Source organism: Miniopterus schreibersii, assembly GCF_964146895.1.
Source record: "Miniopterus schreibersii genome assembly, chromosome: 1".
Taxonomy (NCBI): domain Eukaryota; kingdom Metazoa; phylum Chordata; class Mammalia; order Chiroptera; family Miniopteridae; genus Miniopterus; species Miniopterus schreibersii.
In genome coordinates this window covers 48181461-48204125 of record NC_138101.1, presented here as the reverse complement: position 1 = coordinate 48204125, position 22665 = coordinate 48181461, and the positions used below count along the sequence as shown (strand labels likewise).

At 37.6% G+C, this 22665-nt stretch overlaps 1 protein-coding gene across 13 annotated transcripts in view; it reads left to right on the top strand.

Annotated features, from left to right (window-relative positions):
* The first annotated feature begins 1681 nt into the window (after positions 1 to 1681).
* SEC31A (SEC31 homolog A, COPII coat complex component) overlaps positions 1682 to 22665 on the top strand; it is a 67780-nt gene continuing 46796 nt past the window's right edge. For 5 of the 13 annotated variants that reach the window (XM_081162278.1, XM_081162277.1, XM_081162275.1 and 2 more), the window contains exons 1-7: positions 1686 to 2109; positions 10719 to 10801; positions 11483 to 11606; positions 13232 to 13430; positions 15258 to 15353; positions 18002 to 18142; positions 20070 to 20212. In XM_081162278.1, the coding sequence (XP_081018404.1) occupies positions 10723 to 10801; positions 11483 to 11606; positions 13232 to 13430; positions 15258 to 15353; positions 18002 to 18142; positions 20070 to 20212 (782 nt within the window). In that variant the 5' untranslated portion in view covers positions 1686 to 2109; positions 10719 to 10722. Of the gene's footprint in view, positions 2110 to 10718; positions 10802 to 11482; positions 11607 to 13231; positions 13431 to 15257; positions 15354 to 18001; positions 18143 to 20069; positions 20213 to 22665 lie in introns of all 13 variants that reach the window. The other 8 variants (XM_081162269.1, XM_081162276.1, XM_081162273.1 and 5 more) reach the window with 6 other exon arrangements.

The following is a 22665-nucleotide window of genomic DNA, read 5'->3' as shown; positions in this document are numbered from 1 at the left end:
CTGCTCAGCAGGTCCTTCTACCTCCTATTATCCACGTGGCCCTGGCACAGGAACTTGAGCTCATCCACTTCACCACTGGAAAGGCCAAACTACACCAAGTGCAGCAGCACCAGAGATGGTTCCATGGAGGGGGCAGGCGAGCAGGTGGGTGCAGAGGAGCCTGGATCCTGACCTCCAAGCGAGTCCACTACCCTGGGCTGCCACCACTGGTCCGGGCTGCTGCAGGCTCACCAGCCAGGGCCTGTTTCCCTCTACATACACCGGCCCAGCCCCTTACTGGAAGGACACCTGCAAGGACTGTATTGATAACAAAGAATGTAACCAATGCTTGAATCATTGAGTTTTGGGAAAGGTTTTCTAAGGAACCCATTTTTCACACCAATGCACTTCCAGGTAGTATAGGGAGTTCAATGTTTTCTGTTGACTGAAATGATGGTCCCATTTTTAAGTCAGTGATTATTTTTGACACCTCTTCAGGTAAACTAGTCTTTGCAACTAGAAATGAAAATGGAAGGCCTTTTAGAACCCTGGAAATTAGCTACTGTAGCCTAAGTAATCTGCTTGGGATGGTTTATTTCAATCCCACAGAAATCAACTTGCTTTTTAAGTTAACACACCTTTAAAATAAGCCTTAACCACCTCCCAAGAAAGCACATATGTTTAACTCTCCTGTCCTCCGCACACACACCCCCTTGCTTTTTATCTAACGTATGTCCCCTCAATTTCAAATGCATTTTTTAAAAACTGCAAAACTTATTCTCTGGAGCATTTGAGATCTTGCTCAGTTTGGTTCAAATCAACTCATTAAAATTCTATACATGTTTGGATGTTTCTGACATCAAGAACATATTTTACTCTTTGTTTACAAGAAAGACAAACATTACTTCCAATGAAGGCACTTAGGAAGGGCTTTAGGAAAGAGGCATTGACTGATCTGTGATAGGAAAAGAACTGGTCCAGAAGTTGGGAGACCTGGTTGAATCTAGGTTCTGGTACTTTAGCAAGTGATTTTCCTCTGGCTTGACTTTCTTCACTGGGAAATAATTTCCCCCTAACCTAGAAACAAAATCCAGATAACATAATTAGATGCCAGGCTCTCAGGAAACTACTAAAGTTCCAGTAACTGGGAGCAAATGCTAATAGACCTCCATGGGATGCTAACTGGAATACCTTACCCACAATGCTGCTTTGGGGTGACAGACAAACCAAGTACGCCCACAGCAGCCTTTGGGTGTGACCAGACCTACGGTTTTAAAACGCGATGGTGTAGAACCAAGTAAGCAATTGTAAGAACCCAGTCATACATTACTATCCCTGCAATAAGGTCCTCGCAGCCCGACTTTCACGTGGTTTGTCTGGTGTTGGCAATGTCACCGGGGCTGTTGACAGCTCAGGACTCGGCTACGTGGCGTTCCTCAGAGCCCCGGCGGCCCTTCCGCCAGGCAGCAACATCCATGACGACTCGCGCCCAGTCCGGGCCACCGCATCGACGCCGTGCGCGCGCCCCCGCCCCCGCCCGTGTCCGGAGCCTCACGAGCGCGCGCACGACGCCGAGGCGAGCGCCCCCGCCCGATTCGCCGCGCACCGCCCCGGCCTGCCGCCGCTCCCGGAAGTGCCGCTGCTGACTGCTCGCAAGGCTGGGCGGGGCGGGACGTCGCTCCCGGAAGCCCGCTGGCCCGTTGGGCGGGGCTGCGGCTGCCACGTTGAAGCGGAACGTGGAGGTATCCCTGGGCCGGGAGGAGGGGCGGCGGCGACTCCTGGGAGAGTCTGACGGGCGCCGCGCTAACGCAGGAACCGGTTGCCTGGCGTCCCCGCCAGGTGTGTCTACCCTAGTCCCTCCCGTCCTATTTGCCGGCCCTCGGGCCCTGAGGTAGAGCACAGGCCAAGCTGTGACCCCAGCCTCGGTCTCCGCTGGTCCCCGCCACCCTGCGGCCCGGTCTCCGGTGGCGGCGCGCCCCTGGTGTTGGTTTCGAGCCGGTCGGGACAACGCCTGGAGTCGCGGCTGCTTGAGGATCGCGCCGGTCCACATCCGCCGTCGTTTTCACCGCCGAGCAGGAGTTCCGCCTGAGGCTTGCGACAGGCTGCCACCGCCGGGAACTGGGGTCTGAGGTTAGGAGACCTTCAAATCCTTGTGCACAAAGAGGCGCGGTTCACAAGGGCGAAGGAAGGAAACAAACCTCAGGTTTACTTTGGTTGACTTTAGTTTGGATAGAAATTTTAATTTGTATTTTAACTGTGGCCAGATTGCAAGGTTCGTAGGTTTCAACTAAAGGCTACTGTCATTTAACCAGGATTGGATTCTTCTATGGGCAGTGGTCGCCAATCGCAGCCTGTGTGCATGGAAGAATATCTCATTAAGCGTTGCATGCTTTTGCCAATAAATTATACAATGTTAAATTACAGGGCAGGTGTAAAGTAAATCAAAATATTGCCTGGGCTTGTGAGCATTGTAAACTTTTATGTTTGGTCAAGGAACTAATTTTACGTATGTCTCTCTGAGTGATGGTCAGGGGTAAAAAAATTTTCTCCTAAACTGCCTTTTCTAAGTATAGAAAACAGAAATGCGACTGTCTTTGTTGGCAACTATAACAGTATTTAATTGATAATTAGAGCCTCTTCTTTGTATTTTACTACCCAATTCTTTCTATACATACCAATTGTTCTAGAGTTGGCTAAAAAGTTTACTCACCTTTTAGTGATTCTTCTGTGCTCCTTGTATCTCATTTTCCCTTAATTACAGCTCTGGGAAGGGTTTGTAGACTGTAAGAATTTACGTGAGATTTGGAATGGATTTAGAATTATACTGCTTAATTTCATATAAGCAGGATCTTTTCTGAAACTAGTAACATAATATAAAGAAATCTGTAAACTTGTAAAGAGCAGTGATTTTTAACCTTTTGGGATTCTGCTCCCTTTTGAGGATCTGATGAGAGCAATGGATCATCTTCCTAGAAAAATGCACACATATATAGGATTTTCTATATAATTTCATGAGGTTTACCAATCCCTAGTTAAAAACTCTTGTAAGGTGATATTATTAAGTTGATTTTTCCATTGTTTTTAAAAATTTTGTCATTCTTAGGTAGCTTAATTTCAGCTCAAAAGTTTTTATTAGACTCCAGATAAATATGATACTATTTAGTTCAGTAATCAGTGCACAGTTGCTTGTTTGGTTTTGGTTGAGTGAGATGATTCTACAACATTGATGATACATCTAAATAAAACTTGTAGAACAAATGTGCCCATCCATAATGATATATTTTGCCTACACAAGATGATATTTTTACTAAAGGCAGTACTAGTGAGGGATTGTATTCCTGGTTTGGGGGTCAAAGTTTCCAATTCTATTACCTCCTTCACCTTTTACTTTCTAAGGTATAGGTCAGCTCTGTATGTGGCATTGTAAGTTTGGGGGGTTTTTTTGGTTGTTTTTTTTTTTAGAGAATAGTACTGTTGGGTTTTGGTATTGTTTCACAAAATCATTTAGAAAATGAGCAGACAGAAAAAAGTTTTCACTTAACAGCATGCAGTTGTGGAAAGTTGGATGAAAAAATAAAGAGTTCCAGTCTGGAACATAAATTTTCTTCAGTAGATGTATTCATGAAGATTCACTGGTATAAATATTTTAAATTGTTACTTTTGTAATAGCTCACACACTATTCTCAGCACTTTGTGTAATACCATTTAATTCTCTCAACAACCCTATGGTATCAGTACTTACATGACACGTACTTTACCAAGTGGGTAGCCAAGACACACATAGGTAAAGTTACATGCCTAAAGTCAGAGGTAGGACATGGTGGAGCTGGAATTTAAACTGAGGGTATTGGTTCCAGGCTCTGTACTCTTAACTGCTGTGCTATAAGATATTATCTTGTAGATGGCATCTGTGAACAAGCCACTGCCCTCACAACTTTCTTTTTATATATTTTAGAATGATTATGTTCTTTGTAAAATCATCTGGAATGAAACAATTCTGCATAGTGTGAATTCTAATTACATATAATATTGAAATAAATTACACAACGCTCTTAAAGCAAGTCTCACTTGGGAAGTACATGTGGTTTAATCTGAGCCTTCATATTTTCAAGACTATTGGTTACAATTAATGAATGATCATTTCTAAGAGAAGGAAGTACACATGCATCCAATTGAAGCTGTATTTAAATAGCATTGAAGCCTTGTATTCAGTACGGATTAATAAGTGGAACTGCTTCTGGTGGAACATTGAGTACTAAGATAAAAAATAGACTTTTATAAATGTTTTTGAATTCCCACTTAACTATTTTATGTTCTTTTGAATTTATCTCTTTCTGGTTCAGTAAATGTTACACATTAACTAAGTGTTCGTGAATTAGGAGCCCTTGTTGTACCTTTGCTCTTCCAGAGACTGTAATTCTATTCAGTTGGGTTTTTATTTATTTTTATTTTTTATTTTTTAAAAAAATATATCTTTATTGATTTTAGAGAGAGGAAAGGAGAAGGAGAGAGAGATAGAAACATCAATGATGAGAGAGTCATTGATCAGCTGCCTCCTGCACGCTCCCGACTGGGGATCGAGCCCGGGCATGTGCTGACTGGGAATCGAACCCCGATCGCCTGGATCCTAGGTGGATGCTCAACTGCTGAGCCACGCCTGGCCGGGCTTCAGTTGGGTTTTTAGAAAAATATATATAGCCATTTTGTTTTCACTTTTAGAAATTATTCTGAAGGCATTTTATAAAACCTCTTTTTTTTTTTTTCCTAACAGGACTTTCCTCTATTTTTAATTTATTTTATATTTATTAAACATATCTTTATTGATTTCAGAGAGAGGAAAGGAGGGGGAGAGAGAGAGGTAGGAACATCAATGATGAGCGAGTCATTGATTGGCTTCCTAGCCCGCAACCCGGGCATGTGCCCTGACTGGGAATCGAACCCTGATCTCCTGGATCCTAGGTCGATGATCAACCGCTGAGCCATGCCCGGCCGGGCTCCTCTATTTTTTAAATAAGAAAATATCTTTTAGACAGTTAAGAATTTAAAAATTAAATATTTTACCTGAAATTGGGCTTTCTAGCTCATCAGTCTATTTGAATTTCCCTAAATATAAACATTTAAAACAAACAAAATTTTTGTGTACCTACCCTGTGTTGAGTAATTTTGGTCCAAAAAGGGTAAAAATTGTGACACTTGATTTAAAAAAGACATTATTTATCTAGTTAGACACATAAAACTGTTAGTAAAAAGAGTGGGAAATATGTGAATAATATGTACTAGTAGAATGTTATAAAGTTTTGTTAAGATAGAATAAGACACTTTATTATAAATTGCTTACAGTGTGGTACAAACACAAACAGTTAAGAGGTTATTTAGACTGGTGTGGATTGGATCATTAGGGCAGTTTTCGTGAAGGAGCTGGGACTTGACAATTGGCTGAGAAAGAAGAGGGCATATCATCTAAAGAAAATAGTATTTTTTTTCCCTTAGAAAATTGGTATATATATATTTTTTTCATGATAATCTTAGGAAGCTAGATGTATAGTTTTCTTGATTAATCTTATGATAGTAATAACTTTAAAAAGTAGTTAGCCTATTAAAACACATATTAACCTGTGTGCAAGGCACTGTGTTGGCCCTCTATAAAATACATTATTTCATTTAAACCTCACAACATCCTTTAAGATAGTCACTCTAGCCCCATTTTACAGGTGTAGAAACTGAGGCTCAGAGAGATTATATACTGTGTCCAAGGTATCATAAGTAGCAGAGCTAACATTCAAATCGAGGATTGAGTTTAGAGGCCTTGCTTTTAACCACTTGAGTGTTCAACCTTCCAATCTGCTTTTGTCTCACCTAGCACAGTGGCTAAAATACATTTCTTCTCTTAATTTCATCATAGTTGCTTTGCCATTATTTCTTCTGAATGTTAACATTTCTCCTATTGTTAAACTTTAATATCTGAACTTGTTGAAGTAACAAGAGGCTGGACTCTGGAACTAAACTTCTGAGTTTAAATCTTGGCTCTGCTTCTTGCTAGCATGTACAAATTATTTAATCTTTCTGTGCCTTAATTTTATCATCTGTAAAGTGCTCTTCAAGAATAAACAATCTGAACCTCTAAGACAAGGCATATTGTTAGTCTAAGGTCCTCTTAAGGAAACTAGGAAAGGAGGAACTTCATCCCCTACAGATGAGTAAGAAAACCGGCAAAAGTATTGGAGAGCATTGAGTATATTTAATTACAGACCTGAGACTAAAAAATGGGAATAAAGAATAAAATGTACATGTTAAATATCTGATAATGTAGGAATTGATTCTAAAACTTTTAAAAATTAAGGGAAGTAGGAAGTAAGAACATAATTATAAGTAGAATAAGTTAGTGGATTGCCTCATCTATAATGACTAGGAATCAAAGGACATCATTAAAAAGCTGACAAATCAGTTAGTAGAAGTATATCTAACAGTACAAAGGTAAACACTGAGGAAGATAATATTATTGACTATAACTGTGTAGTGCAAGAGGGGCAATAATTTTACACAAGCTAATTTAGTGCTTATAGTTAACTTTGTAGACACTGGTATTAAATAAAAATATTTAAATAAAAGACCTTTTAAACAGTTAAGAATTTAAAAATTAAATGTTTTACCTGAAATTGGGGAAATGGGGGATATTTGTGGTAATCTCCACAATAAAGATAAATAGAAAAGAAAAGAAAGACAGGGAGGGAGGAAGCGAGGGAGGGAGGGAGGGGAGGAAAGAGAGGAGAAGCATTTGACAAAATTCAACACCCTGTCTTTGTAAATAGAATTTCAGTAAAATAGTAATCAGTGGCTATTTCCTTACATTATATATATTTAGTATGTATACATATGTTTGTATATGTCAAATCCCTAAATCTTGCTCAGTGATGATACAGTAGGCTTTCCCACTAAAAAAAAAATAACAAGAAATCTCACTATTATCACTATTGTTTAATATGGTACTACAGATACTAACCAACTCGGACAAGAGAAAGACATTAGAAGAATAACTGTTTGAAACAAAGAGGTAAATGTCACTATTGGCACATGATATGAGTATATATGTGAAAAACCCAACAGAATCTACTGAAAAACTACTCCAAAAAGAGAATTTAGTAAGATAGCAGGATACAAAATTAATATAAAGAAGTCATTAGCCTTCATATAACAATAAGGTGGTAGTTTAATGAAAGGGGGAAAAGCCACATTTACGAACAAACCAAAAAGTGAAATAGGAGTAAGCAAACCCAGTATGTCAAAGAAGATTTAAAATAGTGCTGAAAGATAAAAAAGAAGACTTAAAACACCATGCTATCTATAGGAAGATTCAAACATCCTGTTAATTTTACATAAATTAATTTATTAAATATGATGCAGATTCAGTGAAATTGCTAACTTTTTCCCCCTGGAATTTACAAAAGCTATTACAATGTTTATGTAATAAAATAAAGAGTAATAAGGAAAACAGGGTGGGGGAAAGCAGTAGGTTGGGGTTATTGAAATCATACTCATATAAAGTGTCAGTATTTAAAAGAATGGGGTGCCTGCCCTAGCCCATTTTGCTCAGTGGTTAGAGCATTGGCCCGAGGACTGAAGGGTCCTGGGTTCAATTTCAGCCAATGACATATACCTTGGTTGCAGGCTCGATCTCCAGACCCAGTTGGGGTGCATGCAGGAGACAACCAATCAATGTCTCTGTCTTACATAGATGTTTCTTTCTCTCTCTCTCTCTCTCTTCCTCCCTCCTTCCCTTTCTCCACTCCTCTCTGAAAAGCAATGGAAAAAATATCCTAGGGTGAGGATTAAAAATAATAATAATAATAATAATAATAATAAAACAATGGGGTGCCTAACGTGTAAATAAACAAAGAGACCTATGGAATGGAAATCCAGAAATAAACCTAAGTATTTACAGGAGTGTAAATTCTAATCTGCATTCTAATACTTACAGGAACATAAATAGTAAATTCAGAAATAAACCTAAATACAGAAGTTTAGTACACGATAAAGGTGATACCTAAAATTAGTAGGAAAAAGATGTTTCAATAAATGGTTTTGTAATGTTAAGGAAAAAAAAAAACTTTGAACACATTGTATACCAGGATATACTCCAAGTGAGTCAAAATTTAAATGTAAAGAATAAGCCATAAATGAATTTGCTAGAAGAAAAATATGGGTGAATTTCTTCATAACCTTGGTATGCAGAAGGCCTCTCTAATCAAAATTCAGAGACCATTTTTTTAAGTGATAGGTTTGACTATAAAAAATAAAAATGATGGTATACTGTACGTCCATACAATGGAATATTTTTCAGCTTAAAAGAAATGAGCTGTCAAGTCACAGAAAGACATGGAGGAACCTTAAATGCCTGTTGCTAAGTGAAAGAAGCCAGTTGGAAAAGGCTAAATATCCTATGATTATAACTAAATTACATTTCGGAAAAGACGAAACTATGGAAACAATAAAAAGATCAGTGTTTGCGAGGAGGGAGGGAAGACTAGAGGGATGAATAGGTGGAGCATAGAGAATTTTTAGGGCAGGGAAACTTCTGAGTGATATTATAACAGTGGGTACGTGTCATTATACATTTGTCAAAACCTACAGAATGTATAACACAAAGTGAACCCTAATGTTAACTATCGACTTTGGGGTATAATGATGTGTCTATGTTGGGTCATTGCCCGAAACAAATGTACCACTATGGTGCAGGATTTTGATGATGGGAGAGGCTGTGGGGTTGAGAGGGTAAGGTATATGGGAACTTTCTGTACTTTCACTCAATTTTTGTGAACCTAAAACTGTTCTAATAAATCTATTTTTAAAAATTAAAATTTTGTGGAAGATAAAAAAATAGTATATATGCATATATATATATAAGCAAAATAAAAAAAGATAAACTCTGACAACCTAATAGAAAAATAGACAAATGTAGATAAGAATAGACAGAAAAGAAATATGGATAACCCATAACCACATAAAAAAAAGATGTTCACTATTATTTGTAGTATGAGAAATGTAAATTTTAACTATGCAGGGCTAACACATTTCACTGATTGATCCTATTGTTAAAAATCTAAAGTATTACCTCCAAAAAAGTGTTACTCTGGAAAGGCAGTAGGGCAGCAGCTACTCATGTATTACTCTTGGGAATGTGAAAAGGTATAGATAGTTGCCATGTAGGGCAATGTGGCAGTATCCATCAGAATTTAAATTTCATTTGTCCTTTAACCTAGCAGTTTTACTTCTGCAAGTTTATAGCTGTCCTTGCCCATGAATGAAATAGTATGTACAATGGGTATTTATTTCAGCATTTTTGCAAAAACTATTAAAAGATAAGGAACAACTCAGGTGTTCATCAGCAGCAGACTAAGTAATTAAATTATGCTACATTTTTATAGTGGGATACTGTGCCATATGGATGCATTTATGTAGAATAACAGGTGGGGTGTTTTTAGCTTGAAGTGAACAGTATTTTTTAAATTTCTGCTTTATTTATTTATTTATTTATTTATTTATTTATTTATAAACCAAACATCTTTACTTACATTTGTCACTGGGGCCATTTCTTGCTACTTACTTGTTTGCTGACCTGTTTTCCCAGCTGCAAGGCTAGGTGCAAGCCGTGATGACATCTTGCAGGGCTCAGAAGTACTTGGCTTGCTGGGCCAGGGCAGATTCTTCCTTGTTCACAAAGGTCTCCAGATCTTAATCTGGCTGCTCAATCATTTTGGAGATCTTCAGCCAACCTGGCCCATACTGTATAATCTCTTTGAGCTTTTCTATGGCCCTCTCCTCCAGCTCCCTGATCTGAGTCATAGCTTCATTAGAGTTGGACATCTGAGAAGACAATTCCTCTTCTTCTTTAGAAAAATTGCCTGTAGCCAGGGACTCGTGAGAGCTGAACTTCCGTTTCTTCTGCTTCCATTTGAAGAATGGCTGCTCCCCGCTGGGTGTACTGTGAGGGCTCAGCTCCTTGACCCTGTCTGCATTTCTTTGTTTGTTTGTTTGTTTGTTTGTTTGTTTATATGTTTTTATTGATTTTTAGAGAGAGAGAAACATCCATGAGAGAGAAATGTCGATCGGCTGCCTTACGTACTCTTCCTACTGGGCATGTGCCCTGACCGGAAATTGAACCCATGACCTCTCAGTGCATGGGATGACGCTCAACCAACTGGGCCACACTGGCCAGGGCTCTTAGTGTATTTAAAGTATATTCACAGGAGCTTATGCCTGGCGAGATCATGGCAATCCATGGAGTGGCGTGAGCTGGGAAAAACTTTTGTCTTTAAAATCTGTGGGCTTACTATATTCTTCTTTGTAGTTAGTTTGTTTTAATTTAAAATTCATTTTAAAAACTGCCCTTATTGAAGTATCCTGCTCCAGGAAGATGCACTTTGTTTTTTTAATGTGTCTTCTCTTACTCCGATACACCGCTACCCATCCTTGTCTGAGACGCATATAGTATAGCAAGTTTTTTTCCAGATTGATTTTTCAGCTAAAGGACTATAGTCTGTAAACATTAGAATAGCCCTATATTTGTCTCAAAATAATTTAACAAGTGTCTCTTCTTTCTAATATTGAACATTCCCAACAAATGATACCTAGTTTGATTTATTGGCATTAGGGCTTTACTAATGATGTAATAGTTTGCCCAGTGTATTTCTATATTCTCTGTTACATGTCCAGTATATTTCTATGTAAAATATTCTCTTTAGCAGGATGAAGTTAAAGGAAGTAGATCGTACAGCCATGCAGGCATGGAGCCCTGCCCAGAATCATCCCATTTACTTAGCTACAGGTAAGTTCAACAGAGAGAAGATAGTACGAGTCACCTAATTTCTTCTCTTCCACATCTGACTTACTTATACCTGTTCTTTAAGATTCAGGTCAAGCTTCATCTCTAGAAAGCCTCTTCTTTCCTGGCAAGATACCTCCCTCCTTCCTGTCAGCTGAGTTCAGTGACCTTCCTCTGTTCCCATAGCACCTGTACATCATAGCATTAATCATTATATATCCATAGTATCTTCCCCGCTTTATAAAAATTGTGTTTTATCTTTATTCCTCCAGTACTAAGCACAGTAGATAACATGTAAAAAAAAACCCTGTTAAATATCAACTTAAATGAACAAATTTGATGCTAGCTTTTTTATATACAAAGAATTGGAGTTATATCATTTGTGACTATAAGCAGTTATAGTAAATCACAGTGCTGTTTTTACAGAGAGCTTTAAAAATACCTATAGGCTTAAAAAAAGATCTGCACTACCCACTCTTACAAATGTCGTCTCCGAGCCCTGTGTTAGGATCTTATTGCTGTAGTAATTTAAACATCTGCTCAGTGGCATATGTGCTGAGATTTCAGCCACTGTTACAATACTCGTGAGTGAGATAATTGAAAAAACATGCGTTTAATTTCTATTTTCTATGGTTTTCTGAGACTATTTTGCATGCATAGTTACCGTAAGTATATTTTCTATAGGAACATCTGCTCAGCAATTGGATGCAACATTTAGTACCAGTGCTTCCCTTGAGGTATTTGAATTAGACCTTTCTGATCCATCCTTGGATATGAAATCTTGTGCCACTTTCTCTTCTTCTCACAGGTATGAGATTCAACCTTAAATTTATGATTAAATTTAATTATATGTTGTGATTGATGCCTAGTATGTCTATAAATATACCATTATTAGACATTGCAAGGAATACTACCAACAGTAACATGAGATATTTTGTGAAAAAATATTTTAGTAAATTTCTGTGGAAGTAGAGTCTATGTCTATTGACTTTTTATTGCTGACTGTTGTGTGTGGGATAGGGAGGAGAGGATCTAGTTTCTAGTATTATTTTTCCTCATGATATGGTAGAGTTACTTTCTTTTATCTCCTTTTTCTCACCTGTTTACAAAAAAAGGTAGGTATTATTAGAAAAAGTAGTTGGATGACTATTAAGATGTTAATAGTGATTATGTCTGATTGGTAGGTTATTTTAATTTTTTCCTTGTACTTATTTATATTTGAAAATATATTCACAGAGAATTTTATTGATATGATTTCTGATACAATAGGTATTTGGATCACCTTTCCAAGTACGTATATGCCCTGTTGAAAATACTTTTATTTGAGTAGTAAAATTGCTTTATTGCCTCAATAACTTTTGGCAGATTTTGATGAAGAGATTGTACCTTAGCTAACAGAATACAGATCATGGAGTCTTATGAGACCCCTTCATATTCTTCAGAGCCCTCCCACTGTGATGGGAACCCCAGATACTTTTTGTCTTGCAGTTTTTCTACTCACCATCATCTTACTGTGCCTCATTGTATACCTCCATGACACCTTCATATTTCATCTCCATGCCAAACCATAATCTTTTATTCTCCACAAGTAGGGGTACTTGTCATAATAGACATAATTTTGATGTCACTTTTTTGCTGTCAGAATACATTATTTTTCTTAGAAAATTTTAGATGACTCCCTTAACACCTTTACTGTTTAACAGACCACTTGTCAGATAGAAGCAAGGGAAGTGGTTGATTAGCTCCATTTTTCAGATGAATCAAAAGCAGCTTAGGGAGATCAAGTAATTTGCCCTGGCCTCACAGTTTCTAAACGGTAAAACCATTTGTAAGCCCATATCTCTCTTTTTTTTTTTTTTTTTTTAATATCTTTATTGATTTCAGAGAGAGGAAGGGGGAGGGATAGAGAGATAGAAACATCAATGATGTGAGAGTCATTGATTGGCTGCCTCCTGCACCCCCCAACTGGGGACCAAGCTCGCAACCCGGGCATATGGCCTGTGTGGGAATCAAACAGCAATCTCCTAGATCCTAGGTCAATGCTCAACCGCTGAGCCACGCCTGGTGGGGCAGCTCATATCTTTAACACACAAATAGTTTACTTTGTCAAAGTATCTTACCTCTAAAAAAAAGAGTATTTTTACTCTTTTAAGTTACAAAATCAAATATGCACATATGAATATAAGTAACTAAAATGCCATTTCACCTAGTCATTCACAGATACCAGGAATAGAAGAGAAGCAGTGTTTTTGGAGTATTTATGAAGCTATAAGGATTTAAGTGTATAATTTCAAATTCTTTTCTACATTTATTTGACTTTAAAAATTAGTTTTTTGGTTTTTTTTATTGAATTCATTGGGGTGATGTTGGTTAATAAAGTTATATAGGTTTCAGGTATACAGTTCTATAATACATCATCATTTTCTCTTAAAGGTACCACAAGTTGATTTGGGGACCTCATAAGATGGATTCCAAAGGAAATATCTCTGGAGTTCTGATTGCAGGTGGAGAAAATGGAAATATTATTCTTTATGATCCTTCTAAAATTATAGCTGGAGACAAGGAAGTTGTGATTGCCCAAAATGACAAGCATACTGGCCCAGTGAGAGCCTTGGATGTGAACATTTTTCAGGTTAGTCTTTTGACTTTTATTCATAATTCTTTTTCTTTTTTTTTAAATATATCTTTATTGATTTCAGAGAGAGGAAAGGAGAGGGAGAGAGAGATGGAAACATCAATGATGAGAGAGTCGTTGATCGGCTGCCTCCTGCACACCCCCGACTGGGGACTGAGCTCGCAACCCGGACATATGCCCTGACCGGGAATCGAACCCCGATCACCTGGATCCTAGGTCAATGCTCAACTGCTGAGCCACGCCCGGTCGGACTATTCATAATTCTTGAGATATGTGCTGCTTATTTGAAATAAGTATATGAATCTGCTATACCTCAGTCTTGGAATCAAAAGCTAAAATGTGTGTCTATACAGGTTGATGAGTGAGTATATTTGTTTACAGAATGAGAATTTAGAGTTGGGTTCAGGGTAAATAATACTAACTGCATGGAGGGGATCTGGCTGATGGGTTTAATTCAGAAAAGTCTGGAGATGTCATAACATTTGATTGGACATTTTTTAAACATTAGGGGCCACAGGGCATAGGTTGGAAACCTTGCCTTTTAAAAGCTTGTGCTGCCCGGCCGGGCATGGCTCTGCTGTTGAGCATCGACCTAGGATCCAGGCGATCGGGGTTTGATTCCTGGTCAGGGCACATGCCCGGGTTGCGGGCTCAATCAATCACTCTCTCCTCATTGATGTTCCTTTCTCTCTCCCCCTCTCCTTTCCTTTCTCTGAAATCAATAAAGATATATTTTTTTAAAAAAAAGGTTTGTGCTAATCCAACATTGGGTTGGTGCTGTGGTGTCTGGGTTAATCCACTGTTTTATTAATTGAGAAATTTTGTATTTATGACAAAGAAGTTACTACTCTATCAAATAATTAGAAATGTGTACAAATATAATGCAGATTTAATTAATAGACAAGTCTTTCTATTGTTGCCATTTTAAACATTACTGAATATTAATTATATAAATTCGTAGATTAATAAAGATCTTGAGTTAATAGAATACTAGAATATAACAACCAAAAAATTAATATTATCTTAAAGTTTAAATTAGTTATTTTCCTTGTATTATAAATAGATACTTAAGATATAGAACTATAAAGCCCAAACTTCTTAATTTCTACTATTTATGGTGTTTACTCTTTAGAAATCCAGCTCCTTTGTTAATTGGATTAAACAGCTGCTGATTTTTGAGAGTGAAAAATAAAGGATGAAGGTTAATACATACAACTCATTATCTTGCTGTACTTCATATCAGTTTAGGCTTTTTGTCTGTAAAGGTATGCAACAGAGAGAGCCTAGAAATACTGCCACCTGAAACAAGATTGAGTGTAAATGAAGTAGAATCATGTGATGGGTTTAAGACGAGATTTTACTAGCCTTATTTTGGTCTGGCTCCAGATAGCCTTATTTTGGCCTGGCTCCAGAAGCTGGCTTTGAGGTATTCTAAGATAGATGCCATTATTTTAGGATTCAGTTATTTGCCTAAAATCAATAATTGGTGACCTGTTTTTGTTTTCCACAATCGGATCCTCTTCCAGAGATGCAAAACCACAAATGATAATCCCTTTATGGTTGTATGATTATTTAAGAATTTATCCATGTAATTATTTTTAATGTCTGGTCTTAAAATGTCAATGCACATATTATCTTTTTAATAGAATTTGATAATGTTTCTCTAAAAACTATTTAAATTTTATATTGTTATGCATAGTATTTAGGAATTCGTATGTTTTGCTTCTTTAATTCCATAGAAAATTTGTATGACCTAAAACTGACATCTTTCTAGCTATGAACTGAGTTAATCTGAGTTCTAGTTATTAATTGTTTCTTTTGCAGACTAATCTGGTAGCCTCTGGTGCTAATGAATCTGAAATTTATATTTGGGATCTAAACAATTTTGCAACTCCAATGACACCAGGAGCCAAAACACAGGTATTACATTGATTTCGATATAATCAAAAGAACCAAAATCAGTTCTTCTATACTTAATTTACTTGTGTTTTTCCCTACAGAAAATATATTTAAAATCAGTGTTTAGATGCCATTGATTTTTCTTTAGTGTAGTGAAGTAAAAGTATTAATAAATGTTTTTTGAAAATATCAGTGAGACTTTCAACAACAAATATTTATTCAGTGCCTGCCATCTTCCAGAGACTGTTCGATGTACTAGACATATAGTAGTGAATAAAATAGACATCTTTAATAATATTTTTAGATGAAGTATTTTATATAGTGTGGTTTTTATATTGTACAGTATTTTAACACTATCCAACCTTAGAATAAAAATCATAGACTCAAGCCTGGCCAGTATGGCTCAGTGGTTGAGCTTTGATCCATGAACCAAAAAGTCACTGCTTTGACTTAGGGCTCATTACTGGGTTGTGAGCTCATCCCCAGTAGGGGGTGTGCAGGAGGCAGCTAATCAATGTTTCTCTTTCATCAATGTTTCTATCTTTCTACCCCTTTCCTATGTATTTCTTTCTTCTTCCTTTTTTTTTTTTTTTTTTTTAACAGTTCAAGCTTTAATGATTCAATGGCCAGAGAATGGAGAAGTGGGAGCATAGGTCACAGATCAGCTTCTCTTCTACTTGCGGCCAAGAAGTTGTAGATAGATATAGGAGGTTGGAAATGAAGAGATGGTCTAGGTAGATAAGGGGGAGGTTTATGCAAATAGTGGGTGGAATATTCATGGTTTTCCAGGAAAGGGGTGGTGATTTTCTTGGAATCTGGGTTCTACCTTCTTTTTGTCCTTTTATGGTCCCTTCCTGTCTTTGCCTAGCTGATTGTCAACCTTCATGGCACTGGTGGGTGTGTCATTTAGTATGGAGATTAGATTATAATGAGGTTTAAGGTCCCCAGGAGGTCATCTAGGAGGCCACCTTAGTCTTAGCTGGTTTTAACTGCTCCTTTCTTGAGAAAACTATTAACTGCAGGCCCTCTTGTTCTCAAGGATAAACAGGGTGGGGTAGGGGTTTAGCTAGGTCATAGAGGCCTCCTCTGGGGTAACAAACCCGCCCTTTCTTATTTTCACTCATTTTTTTTTTTTTTTTTAATATATCTTTATTGATTTCAGAGAGAGAGAAAGGGGGAGAGAGAGAGAGAGAGATAGAAATATCAATGATGAGAGTCATTGATCAGTTGCCTCCTGTATGCCCCATACTGGGGATCGAGCCCACATCCAGGGCATGTACCTGCCTGGGAATCCAACAGTGATCTCCTGCATCATAGGTCGATACTCAGCTGCTGAGCCACACCTGGCTGGGCATTTTTACTTATTCTTGAGGCATGCTGAGGGATGAAGGTCTGCCTTCTGTAACTGCTTTAAGCTAAATCAGGGTTTTATAATGGGGCCCCTTAAAAGAATGGAGCCCCTTCTCTGGCTAGTCATAAATGAGTCTCATTGTCTCTTAGCTGTAGTTCTAACCATTCATAGCCCTGGGTAACTATCATTTGAAGTTTGATTGATTCAATTCTTCTGAAAACAAAAGAAACGGGACATGAGGATGTTACTTATCTTGTCGGTGTTCCTGTTGAACAGTAGCTTGAGGTCTGATAAAGGCTCACAGAAATGTTGAGTTCTGGAGAACCTCAGGTTCTAGGCCAGTCACCTGTTTTACCCTAGTGTGATGGATCCAAGGCATTATTCCCTGTACCATGTATTTCTAGTAAGTTGAGAGAGAACAGTCCTCCCACTGCCTGTTTGAGGTTTTTTATCCTCACCCAAGGATATGTTTTTATTGATTTTAGAGAAAGAGGAAGGGGGAGAGAGAGAGAATGGAACATCGATGTGAGAGAGAAACAATTGGTTGCCTCCTGTATACGCCCTGACTGGGGATTAAACCTCAACCTAGGTTTGTGCCCTGACCTGAAATCAAACTGCAACCTTTTGGTACATGGAACGATGCTCCAACCAACTGAACCACACAGCCAGGGCGCCTCTTGAGTTTTTTTATGTTGAATAGACTACTCAATTTGAGTAGCTTTTATAACGGGACCTAATAATTTGGCAATCTGAGAGGTAGCATAATGATAGCATGTGGTCTACCATTTATAAAGATAATTTTCTAATCATCTAGGTTGTAACTTTTTCCCTGCCTAGTTGTTTTATTGACCCACATCTGCCTTGTAGTCCATCATCTAGCTTGTGCCACTTGCAAAATAAAGAAGCAGTGCTTGGCCCTACCCAGTGTAGCTCAGTTGGTTGGGTGTTGTCCTGTGCACCAAAAGGTTCCTGGTTCAATTCCCTGTCAGGGCACATGCCTCGGGTTGTGGGCTCAGTGTGCTCTCACATCAATGTTTTTCTTTCTCCCTCTCCCTTCTTCTCTCTCTAAAAATCAACAAAAAATATTTAAAAAAAGAAAAGAAACTGCTTGTTTAATAATAGGAGCTTAATAAATGCCTGGTGGATGACACAATGTTAAACTGTATAGTATATGTTGAGAACTTAAGAATGTAAAGCAAATTAGTGGAATGAACAGATCAGATTTTTAAGTGATTTGTTTTTTAAAAAGAAGGATCAGATTTTGTACTTAAATTTGTTTATAATTGAGAAATGGTTTTTAATAGTTTATTCCTTATAGCCCCTAGAAGATATCAGCTGCATTGCATGGAACAGACAAGTTCAGCATATTTTAGCATCAGCCAGTCCCAGTGGCCGGGCCACTGTATGGGATCTTAGGAAAAATGAACCTATCATCAAAGTCAGTGATCATAATAACAGGGTAAGTATATGAATGAACTGTGATAAATATGTTATATTTCTTTTGTAGATATTCCTTTATCATTTGTCAGAGTTGGCAACAAGTCAAATTTCTATGAAGTCAAGCCTGTATTTTCTTCTTTTTTTAAAATGTATCTTTATTGATTTCAGAGAGAGGAAGGGAGAGGGAGCAAAAGAGAGAAACATCAACCATGAGAGAGAGTCATCTGCCTCCTGCATGCCCCCTACTGGGGGTCAAGCCTGCAACCCAGACATGTGCCCTGACTGGGACTTGAACCCCAGTCTCCTGTATCATAGGTTGATGCTCAACTGCTGAGCCATGCCGGCCAGGCCAAATCATCTGTATTTTCATGGCCCAGTCATGTTGGAATGAGAGGATTTTTCCTTAGGGAAAATAAAGTTCTCACTGAAACATGTTGGATATTATTAATGATGTAGAGAGAGATTTGGGGCTTATTCCATGATATTCTGGTTGTTTACCTTTGCTAGCTGTTTCAAAGCATTACAGCAACTTTTTAATTCATCTTTACCTTTCTCTAAAAGGTACAGATTTTTCTTGCAAGTAATTTTATGACTATGAACTTGTAGTTTCCAAACTTCTGGCTTCATCTCTTCTGTTAGGTACTGCTAAAGTGAGCTAATATTCTTCTCCCACTTGCCCAGTAGATGCTGCTGTATAACATTAAATTTTCAACCTTACAGATTCCTTAATATTATGTCAACATCATGTGCTATAAGATAATTTAGATACCATTTAAGGCCTTGTTTTGTTAGTTTGTTTTTAATTACACTATATAATTTGACATTTTCAAAAACCAGCTTGCCTAAATCAGGGAAGATATATAAAATTTTTCCACAACAAAAAACTACTTAATATTTCTTCAGGATTTGTTATTCAATGAATCAGGAGTTTTAAAACAAGTTTCAATGAAATAAAATATACAATAAGCATTTCAGTCATCTTCTGAATACTTGATAGGATCTGAACTTCTTAGTAATTCTCAAAAATAGTGTTAATTTATCCCCATGTGAAAATTTGAATGGTAGTTGTTGCTTAGACATTCTATCTTGATTTTTCTGATAAAATAGAAGAAAGGTGTGAATTTTTGTTATTAAAATCTTTTTTTCTCTTTATTTTTCTGAAAGTGTTAAATTTTTAATTTATATAAAACTTCCTCCTAATTACAATTTTGGCAAGAAAACATATTTTTGATACAAAATTATTTTTGCCCAAAATGGTTTTATGTATCAAATAGCTGGATGAATTGAAAACATTTAAACTTTTACTTTTAAAACTACTGTTTTAGAAAATTGTTTAATAAAATTTAATACTTTTTAGATTTGGGGGGATTTTGTTTGTTTTTTTACTTTTTAAAAAAATATGTTTTTATTGCTTTCCGAGAGAGGGAGAGGGAGATAGAAACATCAGTAATGAGAATTGATTGGCTGCCTCTGCATGCCCCCTACTGGAGATTGGGCCTGCAACCTAGGCATGTGCCCTGACTGGGAATTAAACTGTGACCTGAGTCATAGGTCGATGCTCAAGCCACTGAGCCATGCTGGCCGGGCATTTTGTTTTTTATTGAATTTCTTAGAGCGACATAATATACAAAGTAGATGATTTTTATTGAATTTGTTGGGGTGACATTGGTTAATGAAATTATATAGGTTTCTGGTGTACAATTCTATAATACATCATCTGTATATTGTATTGTGTGTTCACTACCCCAAGTCAAATCTTTTTCCATCACTATTTACCCCACTTATACCCTCTTCTCACTCCTTCCACATTATAGGTTTTTTAAAATAGACTAAGCCTAAGCTGATGTTTTCTACTGTTCATTTCAACAAAGGTATATTCCTTAAGCTTACTTTGGCTTTTCATAAAATAATATGATTGATAAAATAGGAGCCTTAACTATCTGCAGATGCATTGCTCTGGGTTGGCGTGGCATCCTGACGTTGCTACTCAGATGGTCCTCGCATCTGAAGATGATAGGTTACCAGTGATCCAGGTGTGGGATCTTCGCTTTGCCTCCACTCCTCTCCGCGTCCTGGAAAACCATGCCAGGTATCATGCTGCTCTCCCAGGGAACTTAATTGTTTATTTTTAAAAACATATTTACTTAGTACTTTGAATTATCAGATAATTTTTATTAAACTAGGGAATCTACTTTGTATTTTGTAAAAGTGTAAATAAATGGTTGTTTTAAGCACTAGTCATTTGACTTTCTATATCCCAAAATGGTAACCAAATCATATCAGAACAATACAAAAATGTGTAGAGGATTTTCCACTACTATTTCAAGTAATAATAGATCAAAATTCCAGTAGATCACACTTTGGGACAACTCTTGACATTATACAATTTGCTCTTTCTTAGGGTCATCATACTTATCATTCAGTAGAGTCTTGCATAACATTCAATGTCAAGCAAAAATTGAGAAGTTTGTTTTAATTCTAAGTTTTTATTTTAATTTAAAAGCAGACATTTTTGAGAAAGTATGTGGTTCATTTTGCTTTCAGTTTTAATAAATGTGTGGAAACTCTAAAAAGATATGAGAATTTTCTCATGTTAGTTTTAGTAACATTAAATTTAATTAATAATTTGGTAAATTTCCTATCATTGATATTTAGGTACCCAGGAAGCTTATGCACATTGGTTCAATGTTTTTATTTTATTTATTTATTTAATTATTATTATTATTATTATTTTTTAAATGTATCTTTATTGATTTCAGAGAGAGGAAAGGAGAGGGAGAGACAGAGATAGAAATATCAATGATGAGAGAGTCATTGATCGGCTGCCTAGCCCGCAACCTGGGCATGTGCCCTGACCGGGAATCGAACCCTGATCACCTGGATCCTAGGTCGACGCTCAACCGCTGAGCCACGCCCGGCCAGGCTTATTATTATTATTTTTTAAATATATCTTTATTGATTTCAGAGAGAGGAATGGAGAGGGAGAGAGGGAGATAGAAACATCAATGATGAGAGAGTCATCGATGGGCTACCTCCTGCACGTCCCCAACTGGGGATCGAACCCACAACCCGGGAATCGAACAGCAGTCTCCTGGATCCTAGGTTGATGCTTAACCGCTGAGCCATGCCCGGCCACGCTGGTTCAGTGTTTTTAAACAAGAAATAAATCCCTTTTAATGTTGCAGGATTTTCTAAGTACTTTGGGTGTTTTTCTTCTTTCCTCTTTAGGGTTATATAAACTAAAGCTTTAAATCCCCTTTCCCCCTGTGTAGTGGATTTGCACACTAAGAAGTCTTAATGTTTGTGACCTCTTCTTGAGCTCCTTTAAAAGGAGAAAAGAGTTCCATCAAAATGTAATCCTACTCAGATGGTATACTTCAGTCAGCTTTTTAGTAAAGAAGGGATGATCCTGAGAAGTTTTAATATTTTTCTCATGGTAGATAAGGTTTTTAAAAAATTTATTTAGCACATACTTATTGTTATTATTACTACTTTTTTTAATCCTCACCTGAGGATATTTTTTCCATTGCTTTTCAGAGAGAGTGAAAGGGAGAGAGAGAGACATCGATGTGAGAGAGACATCAATTGGTTGCCTCCCGCATGCACCCCAACCAGGGCCAGAGATTGAGCCTGTAGCAGAGGTATGTGCCCCTGGCTGGAATCAAACCTAGCACCCTTCAGTCCTCAGGCCAACTCTCTAATCACTGAGCCAAACCAGCTAGGACTAGCATGTACTTATTGAACACATACTCTGTACCAAGTACTGTACTAGGATTCACTAATATAATAGACAAAAATTTATGCCCTCAGGGAGCTTCCATTGTAGTGGGAAGACAACTAACACATATAACATGTAAAGTATGCAAGCATTTTAAATGTTAGCTTGATCAATCCTCATAACAAACCTATGGTGTAGATACTATTATCCCCTTTTACAGATTGGAAATTGAAGTTCAGCAAGGTTAAACTTAACCTGGGTCACATAACTCAAGTACTGACTTCCAGTCCAAATGTTCTATCTCAGAGTCCATGCTCTATTTTTTTTGTCATGTTTTTATGGATTTTAGAGAGGAAGAGAGAGAGAAACATCAACCAGGTGCCTCCTGTATGCACCCTGACCAACGATTGAAACGAAAACCTAGTTATGTTCCCTGACCTGGAATTGAACCTGCGACCTACCTTTTGGTGTACGGGACAACTCCCAACCAACAGAGCTACACCTGCCAAGGCGTCAGAGTCCATGCTCCTTTTTTTTGTTATACTCACCAGAGAATATTTTTTCCCGTTGATTTTCAGAGCGAGTGGAAGGCAGGAGGAGGTAGAGAGAGACATTGATGTGAGAAAGACACATCGATTGGTTGCCTCTCGAATGTGCCTTAACTGGGGCCGGGGATCAAACCTGCAACCCAGATACATGCCCTTGACTGGGAATTGAATCTGTGACCCTTTGGTGTACAAGCTGATGTTCTAACCACTGAGCACTGCTGACTAGGGTAGAGTCTAGCTCCTAATGCAAATTATATTGACAATTTTAAAAAATGG